Source organism: Brassica oleracea, chromosome C3 (assembly GCF_000695525.1).
Source record: "Brassica oleracea var. oleracea cultivar TO1000 chromosome C3, BOL, whole genome shotgun sequence".
NCBI lineage: Eukaryota > Viridiplantae > Streptophyta > Magnoliopsida > Brassicales > Brassicaceae > Brassica > Brassica oleracea.
Window position 1 is genome coordinate 37,463,797 of NC_027750.1, and position 8,974 is coordinate 37,472,770.

General features: G+C 37.9%; 1 protein-coding gene and 1 long non-coding RNA gene across 2 annotated transcripts; both read left to right on the plus strand.

Annotated features, from left to right (window-relative positions):
- Positions 1-2,965: 2,965 nt before the first annotated feature.
- Positions 2,966-3,549, plus strand: LOC106333501. The gene is made up of 3 exons (XR_001268404.1): positions 2,966-3,219; positions 3,301-3,396; positions 3,474-3,549. It is a non-coding gene; the product is annotated as an uncharacterized LOC106333501 (long non-coding RNA).
- A 2,105-nt stretch (positions 3,550-5,654) lies between these two features.
- LOC106333807 lies at positions 5,655-8,279 on the plus strand. The gene is made up of 4 exons (XM_013772208.1): positions 5,655-5,916; positions 6,022-6,181; positions 6,513-6,580; positions 8,006-8,279. The coding sequence occupies exons 1-4, from the start codon at positions 5,824-5,826 to the stop codon at positions 8,144-8,146; spliced, it is 462 nt and encodes a 153-aa protein (XP_013627662.1). The 5' UTR covers positions 5,655-5,823; the 3' UTR covers positions 8,147-8,279.
- The last annotated feature ends 695 nt before the right edge of the window (positions 8,280-8,974 follow it).

Below are 8,974 nucleotides of genomic sequence, written 5' to 3' on the forward strand. Positions count from 1 at the left end.
GTACTTATCGAATTATTTTTACTATTTCGAAAGTGACGGGTGTCACACTTTTCTTCAATAGACGAAAGTAGTTGCCATTTATCATGAGCTCGAACTTCGTCATCCAGCACATCAGGGGTAGGATTTGTCATCGCTCTTGTCTGACAAAGACAAAGTTTATCAAACGCCTCCCTGGTTCTCTTTGTAATATTGCCCACAGTGTCTTTACTTAGTAGTCGAAGAGCCGGGTTTAGTTCCTTGAGCTTCTTGGAGAGTCTAAATAGAGCTGATGTCGAGTTATGCAGAGGAGTAATACTACTCCAGAAGCTTTTCATAAGAGGAAGGAAGTCTGGTGCCTCTGCCACAGCGTTGGTAAACTTGAACGTGCGTTTTTGTTTTAAAGGGGTTGGATCTGAAGCCTACATCGTAGGTGATCAGAGCACCCTCTAGCCTCAAAAACACAATAAGTGTTTGGGAATTTCGTGGCCCACACGTCATTCACCAGTGTTCGATCTAGCTTCTTTCGAATCAGATCTTCCTTGCGTTTGTTACTCCAAGTTAACAGAGGACCGTGAGCTCATGTCAATGAGTGAACAATGCCGACACACATCTTGAAAGTCCCGCATACCTGTAGAAACAGTCGAAATGTTTGGACCCGAATATTCCTCCAGGTTTAGAGTCTCATTAGAATCACCAAGCACAATCCATGGCTTGTCTTTAAGCATAGGTGAGTTCTGGTGGTCTTTAAGATCATTCCATAACTCTTTTCTTTCTTCAGCACAGTTGGATGCGTAAACAAAAGAGCAGAAGAACTCTTCTTCCATGCCTTCCAGTAGCACTGAACATGTGATAATTTGATTTGTCTTGAAGCAAGGGGTAACTCTGACTTCAGGACTCCATACAACCCATATTCTACCCAGTCGATGGTTTTCATAATTTGATATAATTGACCAATTTTGGAAAACAGATGACACAATCCTCTCCGCTCTGTTCTCTTTCACTCGGGTTTCTATTAAACATCCAAACTTCATACCTCCTCGTCTGATCCATTCTTTTACAACAGTATGCTTTTTATTTTTGTTAAAACCCTGGATGTTCCAATAGAAACCCGACATCAGTTATTTCATGGTCGAATTTTTTCCCAAAAGATTTTGACCGCAGTCAGTAGTCTTTGGGACATTTGAGTTGGAGACAAACCTATGGTTGTCTTTTGAAACACGCGGCAAAGATGGTCTGGTAGACATAGCTTTGTTCTGTACTTCCTGCTTCTTTTGAATGGGCTCCTGAGGCGGGATCTCGTCTTTTTCTATAGCTGCTTCCTGTTGCAGTATCTCACCCTCTTCCTCTTCCTCATCTGAACTCAATACTGAGAATAGAGAGTTTGAGATAATCGAACCCTGACCAGATTCAAGGTCCTTTGTTTTCTCCGGTGTTCTGCTCACTTTAACTGGTGTTAACCAGCTTTCCTCCTGATTATCTTTATTTTCTTTTCCAGAAGTTCTCACATCCACAACTTGCTCTGCCTCCTCCGGGTTTTCATTCTCGGTATGAGACTGCACTGTTTGAATTTCCTCATTGTTTCCACTGTCCAACTCCTTGGTACTTTCCTCCTCCACTTTTTTAGATGAAACCACCACTTCATCATCTATTTTTGCTACCTCTGCCTCCTTCGGTTTTAAACAATCCTTTTCTGAATGGCCCCACTTCCCACAAGTTGTACATTTAGTTGGCAACCATGGCAAGGTGAAGTCAATAAGTGTATCCTTTCCCTGATATTCGAAATTCATAGAGCGCGGGAGAGCTTTTGTAAGGTCTGCTTTGATAAAAACTTTAGCCACCTTGAGATCTTTGCATAGAGCAGTATCAGGGTGAAGTTTAACTAGAACACCTATCGGGCTTGTGGCGAAACTGAGTCCCTTCCACGAGAACATGTTCATGGGAACATTTTTAAGATGAACCCACAAAGGAACAGAGTTATGGAGTTCTTCTTCTTCGACAAAGGGTTTCCATTCAGTCATCACAACTGGTACCTCTGCTAAATTCCACATACCTCTGCGCAAAACCCTTTCTCTCATTGCTGAGTCGAGGATTCTGAACTTCATAGTTGTAGGGTTTATCTCATAAACCTCTACCATTTGTGACTTGTCAGAAGCCCAAATCTTATTGACGATTGCGTGGACTTTCCCAATATGTGGGGCTTTGTCCAAAAACTTTCCGATCAGAAAATCTTCCCAAAGGGGTTGAGGATCCTTGAAGACTTCATCTGGAATCTCTACAGATCCGATACCATCCTCCATCTTGATTTGAACATCGTATTTTGTTAATTCTTTTTGATTTTGTTGGGCGACCTTCACCCAAGAACGAGTTAACGGAGCTGATTTTTGTGAATTCTGTGTGAGACCATCTTGCCGAGAATCTGTAACAGCCACAACCTCCGGCGGAGGCATTATGGCGGTGCCGGAAACGATGACTTGGCGAAGTTTAGAACCAAAACCCTAATCTCCACAAAATCACCCTCAGAGCTAAACACACCGTTTTGATAAATATCGTAGGGTCTCTGATTACCTTGAGACGAGGGTTAAGAAAGATATCACCTTATCCTTTATCCAGTGGTGCTTTACCTGGTGTTTTTGACACATCTGTTGGGGTTTGCTATCTCCCTTCCTTCAATGTTGGTTTGCCGTGGTCCTATCATCAGTGTTGATGGAAAGATTGAGGTTCTTAAATGAAAATTGCTCTGTCTATGTTGTTGTAGTTTCTTTATTTCTCTTGTTTAGTTTCATGGCTCCGGAAAGGTGTGTCTTTGCCGGCTGTGTGTCTCCTGTATCTCTTTCGGGCTTTGTTTTAGATTCCTAAGCGTTGTAACATTGTACTTGAGTTTGTACTTAGTTCAAGTTAATGCAAGTCATAGATGACAAAAAAAAAAAAAACTGACAAATAAATCTCTAAGGCAAGGAATCAGACAATTTTAAGCACAACCGTTGATTAACCTAAATCAAATGGACAAGATCTTGTCTCTCTAATCTCTTCTCTTGTATTTCTTTCCGTCCCTTTCTCTTCTCTTTCACTTTCACTTTTTTTTTCTTCGTTAATCTCATGCTTCCTAATCTCACAGATTTTGTCTCTCTAGTCTCTTTCTTCATCACCACTAAACCTTTGTCACAACCAGACCTCGTCTTCGTCTCCCCCACAGCTTGTCGTCTTTACAGCCATAGCTCGCGTCGTCACCACCATAGCTTGGTAAAGTCACTTCCTCTTATCTGTTCTCTCTTTCTTTTCATCTTCCTATTTACTTGTAATTAATTTTTGTTTTGGTTACAGATCTAAGAAGGAGCAGGGAAGGAGAAGAAGTGGTGTTTTGTTTTTCTGTTCTTAGTTAAAAAAAATGCGGAGGATTTTGTTGCTAGCCACCTCGAGGTTTGTCTCATACCAATTCCCCAACCATTTCTATGTCTTTCAAAGAATATTGTTGAACACTTGTGTATGGCTTGCAGTTATTTATGATAGAGGACGACTACATCAAGTTAGGGAAGATGCAAAGAAAACGGCTCGATCTCAGGGATTAAAGAAGAGAACAGAGGCTTGAGGCGGAGGACTACGGTTACAAAGCTGGAGGCGGAGGCTCTGGGAGAGGCTTAGGTTTTAGGTTTCGGACCTTAGGTTAATTATGTTTTGGTTTAATGTCTTTAATTAGTTTTTGGTTTAATGTTTTCTTTAATTATCTGTATACTGATTCTAATTAATAAATAAAATTAATTTTTAATTATGAATTAATTTGCGATTTTTTAATTATATTATTAATTATTACATTTTAATTGATTAATTTAATTATCTTTAAATTATTTTTTTAAACTATAGCATTATATTTATGTTTCTTATAAATTATTTTACAGCACTATGAAAAAGAAAAAGCGATGAAAAAATACATGCACGGATGAAATGATATAAAAGATTATTGTACAGCCGAAGATTAGTGCTACAATATCTATATTTATTATAGCTCATGAAAAAACAGTACGATTGGAAGGTGATCCTACCAGAGTTGCAGCAGACATAGCGCTTGTGAAAACGCTACGAAAATTATATGGTAGCGTTATCGGTGTGCTACTAATGTTGATATTTCTTGTAGTGCATGATCAGTAAAATGCCATCCATATGAATCTTGTTTTGGATGTCGACTGAAAGTCAGAATCCGTATAATACTTACATTATCCTGGTGAATATATGCATTAAGCAAATTCAAATTCCATGATAGATCAGTTGGATTAATTAAATCTTCTACTTTAAGTTACGGGTTCAAGAATTGATTCTGAGATTTTGGTAGTGCTGACCTCGAACGAAGAGCGGGGATCTATGGATCATTTCATACGGAAATGCTCGAACATGTTCCCACTCTTTTGATTAGCCTTTTTTAATCAGGGATCGAACTGAAATTATACCATCCATAAGACAGAGGGTAAAACTTAATTGGATCCAAAAGATTTGATTTCCTATAATTTCTTCCTTTAAAAACATTTATGAATACATGTTCAGGTTTATCTGTTAGCTTCCATAATTGTTTTACTAAAATAACAGTATTAAAACTTTGTAGATCTCCTCTTTTTTACCTTTGCACAATTTATCCCAAAAAAACTATGCATACTTTTTTTATTTCCATTACTACTCTACTAAAAGTGTGTAACTACACTTGTAAACTTCTTTGTAACTGTTTTCGGTACACGAAAGCAAGACAAAACGTGAATTGGCATAGCTTGAGAACATATTTTTGAGTTAATATCTTTGGTTAAGAACATATTTATTTTCAGTTCCTATTATATGAAGTTTACAAGATGCATACGTTTCCCTCGATTCATCTTCGGTGAAAAAATGATTTATTTTAGCTGAAGTTATTATTTTCCATTTCCATATATATAATAACAATGTTGTAAATATAAAATCATCTATGACGAAAAAAGAAGACCATATGTGCCTATGTGGTAATGTAATCTTTTGTGCTCTTTGGTAACGTAGGAAACATTTGTTGTGTAAGGTTTGAGTTCACATTGATTTTTAAGAAAAGTCGAATACAGTAGTGGTACGAAAGTTGTAACCAAACAAAACCAGATCTAGTTATGTATTTAAATTGCAATAAACAGTTTATAATTTCACTAAAACCAACAACTAAGAAAAACAGGACTGGAACAAAACATTAAATTAAATTACACAATGTAGATTTTTATATCTTCAAACAATTAGGTCCCTTATTTGATGATTTAAAAGGCATAGAGGTGCGTGCGACCCACACAAATATAGAGGAATATGTTCTCCAGTTATACTAAAAAAAAGTAAGGTAACTTATTTAAATTCTTCTCGAATATTATTTCAAATTTCGTTGGATAAGCATAGGATTTGACAAGTTGAAATAAACCGAATACAGTAGGTATAAGGCAACTTATTTAAATTATTCTCGAATATTATTCAAATTTCTTTGGATAAGCATAAGGTTTGACAAGTTGAAATAAACCAAATAGGTATCTCAACTTTTATGAGAGCATATGCAATCCATTCATTTTCACGGATAAATACGTTACATTCCATTTTCAAAACGACATATATTAGAGCATGATTATCGCTGTATATTAATCACGTCTCTTAAGGTAAAAATAATTAAAAAAAAAAGAAAGCGGAAGAGACGGGTCTTTAGTTATCACGGGAAGGGACGCATCTTGGTAGACGCATGTCAACAAACGAGAGGGTGGACCTTTGATTACGCGTTAAACGCGTTCAAACTTGGCTTTCTCTCTCTCTCTCTCGAATCCTCTCGAGGAAGGTGATTTCTTTGGCGAAAGGCGATATTGATCGATTATGCATGTCTTCGATCAAGCCTCTTCTTGTTATGATCGGTGGGGAAAGGCGATTGATCGGGGGTTCCTGCAGTGGCTCGGCTATAATCAAAAGGTAATACGGTTGTTCTGTTGTTTCACTAAGCATGTGATTGCTTATTGTTCAACTTGTTCTGATCGCAATTTTTACTCTTTTTTTTGTTTGTTCGGTTCGATTTAGTGTATCGGTGGCGACGGAGCTCTCCTCGAGGGCGCCGGAGCTCTCCTCGAGGGCGCCGGAGCTCTCCTCGACGGCGACGGAGCTCTCCTCGATGGCGATGAAGCTGTCTCTCGGTGGCGACGGAGCTCTTTCACGGTGGCTCTCCTCGAATCTCAAACCGGTAAAGCTTCTGTTGTTTCATGTTATAATTTTTTGGCGATGGAGCAAAAAAATTGGATTTGTTTGTAAGTTTGTTTGAATAAAGATGGATTGATCAAATTTGATGTGTTTAAAAGTTTGAACATACAATTTTGAATTGTTTGATTTGGTATGTTCTGTCGTAAGATGGATGAGTCAAATGTTGAATAGTTTGATTTTGTGTTTGTTGTTAGTTGTATGTTATGTCATTGATAAAATCGTTTGTGATAAGTTCTGACTTGCTGTATGTGTGTTTGTGCTTCTCAAATTCATTAATCCTTCAAATCATTTCTGACTCTCTGTTTGTGTGTTAGGCTGCGTGGATCCACGGTACAAAAGGAAGGAACCTCAAAGCAGTGAACCGCAAAGCAGAGCAATACAGGTAAATGTCTACTTCATTGGAATTTATTGAGCACTTTATGGTTGAGTTAGGTAGTTAATGTTTTGCTTAGTGTAATAAATAGATGTAATGGCTACGATGATGGTTAGATAGAAAGAGCTTTTGAAGTGTGATGAATGTGTTTGGTTTATGTCAACTCCATTTAGCTGTTCGATGTATTTAAGACAGTGTTATTCTCTTTCTCTCTTCTGTTATAAACATTGCTTCTTCTTCTCTTCTTGTATCTGTTTTACCTTCTTCTTTTCTTTCTATCTTCTGTACATTCTCGGGTATGGATTCAAATACATACCAGCCGAGTGGTAACTTTGTTGATCTCCTTACGAGTCAACAAGGAGGTGTCTTTAGTTTTGTAGAAGATAGTGTCCAACTATCTTCATCGCAAGTCCTAGTGTTTGGCAGTCAAGGAGCTGAAGCTTAAAGCTACCCTGACGACAGTCCTGCAGAGCGTAGGGAACGCAGGTTGTGGACGCCGGTAGAAGATATTGTGCTTATCAGCTCCTGGCTTAACACAAGCAAAGATCCAGTAGTGGGGAATGAGCAACGGTCAGGTACATTCTGGAAAAAGATTGCCGCTTACTTTGCGGCAAGTCCAAAGGTTGCAACCCACTGAACAGCAAGACGCAAATCATTGCAAGCAGAGGTGGCACAAGATAAATGATCAAGTAAACAAGTTCTGTGAGGCTATTGAAGCAGCAACTAGAGAGAAAACTAGTGGGCAAAATGAGAATGATGTTCTCAAATCAGCCCATGAGATCTTTTTCAACAACCACAAAAAAAAAATTGTCCTTGAGCATGCTTGGAAGGAGCTAATAAATGATCAAAAATGGTGTGGCCTTAAATCCGAAGGAATCGCAAAAAGGAGGAAGTGTCAGGAGGATTTACAGTCAGAGAGTTCACACGCAAATGAAACAAGAACTGATGAAGAGGAGCGTTCCCCGGGTGTTAAAGCCGCAAAAGGAAAGAAGACGAAGGTAGAGGGGAAAGATAGGATCTCAGAGTTTCAGACCATGTGGTCCACCAAACAGCAGGACCTGGTTATCAAAGAGAGGCTTTCCAAGATGAGACTAACTGATAGTCTACTAGCCCAAAAGGAACCTCTTGCTGATTACGAAGAAGCTCTGAAGAAGAAGTTGATTAATGAGTTGTTGTCTAGTTAGTTCTAAAGGTCCTACTCTTTGTTGTTCTGTTTCATGTTTGAAGTTCTTGTTGTTCTGTTTTATGTTGTCTGTTTCATGTTTGAAGTTCTTGTTGTTCTGTTTTATGTTGTCTGTTTCATGTTTGAAGTTCTTGTTGTTCTGTTTGAAATTGTTCTGTTGTTTCATGTTTGAATTTGTTATGTTATTTCATGTTGATTCATGTTGTTGTTTGCAACTCATGGTTATTGATTCATGTTGTTGTTTGTTTCAGGTTATTGGACTCTTTGCAACTCACGGATTCTGTCTTGGACTATCTTGCAACTCTCTTCTCTCCCTTCTGTCACAGACCAGCAAAGAAACTTTGGCATCATGTTGTTGTTTGTCACGGATTGTGGTTTCTGTTTGTTTGTAGTATCAGGTCTTGTCAAGACCTCGTGTTGTACTCTCTTGTCAAGAACTCGTGTTGTAGTCACTTTCATGTCACGGACTTTTGTATTTTACTCTGTTGTACTCTCTTCTCAATAACTCGTGTTGTATTATCTCATGTCACGGACTTTTGTATTTTACTATGTTGTACTCTCTTCTCAATAACTCGTGTTGTATTATCTCATGTCACAGACTTTCTTAAGCAAAGTGTCAGAAAGTTGTATAAATGCATGCTCTTTCTTCTTATAAATGCATGCAATCTCAAGCTCTTTCCTCTATCTCAAGTTCTTTCTTCTTTCTTGTTTCTTCAATCTGAAGCTCTTTCTTCTATCTCAAGTTATTTTTTCAATCTCAAGTTCTTTCTTCTTTCTTGTTCCTTCAATCTCAAGTTCGTTATTGTTTCTTACAAAAAAAAAAAAAACAAGATCAAACACAACATCGAAAAAAACACAACATTTTATATTATGGCATCTTCTTCCCATAACAATGAGGGAGTAAATGATGAAAATTTTGATCAATATTTTGATGAAACATTCGATAATTTTTTCGAAAATTATGGTGGTCAAGAAGATGAAACGAAGAGACGGAAAAAACGAGTTTATATCGAAAGAAATCGTGAAGAAGGCCACATACGGTTATGGAATGATTATTTCAGTGATAATCCAACATATCCTGAAACTTATTTCCGACGCCGTTTTAGAATGAACAAGCCATTGTTCATGCATATTTTTGATCGACTCTCCAACAAAGTTCAATACTTTCAGCAAAGAGAAGATGGTCTTGGAAGGCTTGGTCTCTCTGCACTCCAAAAAAT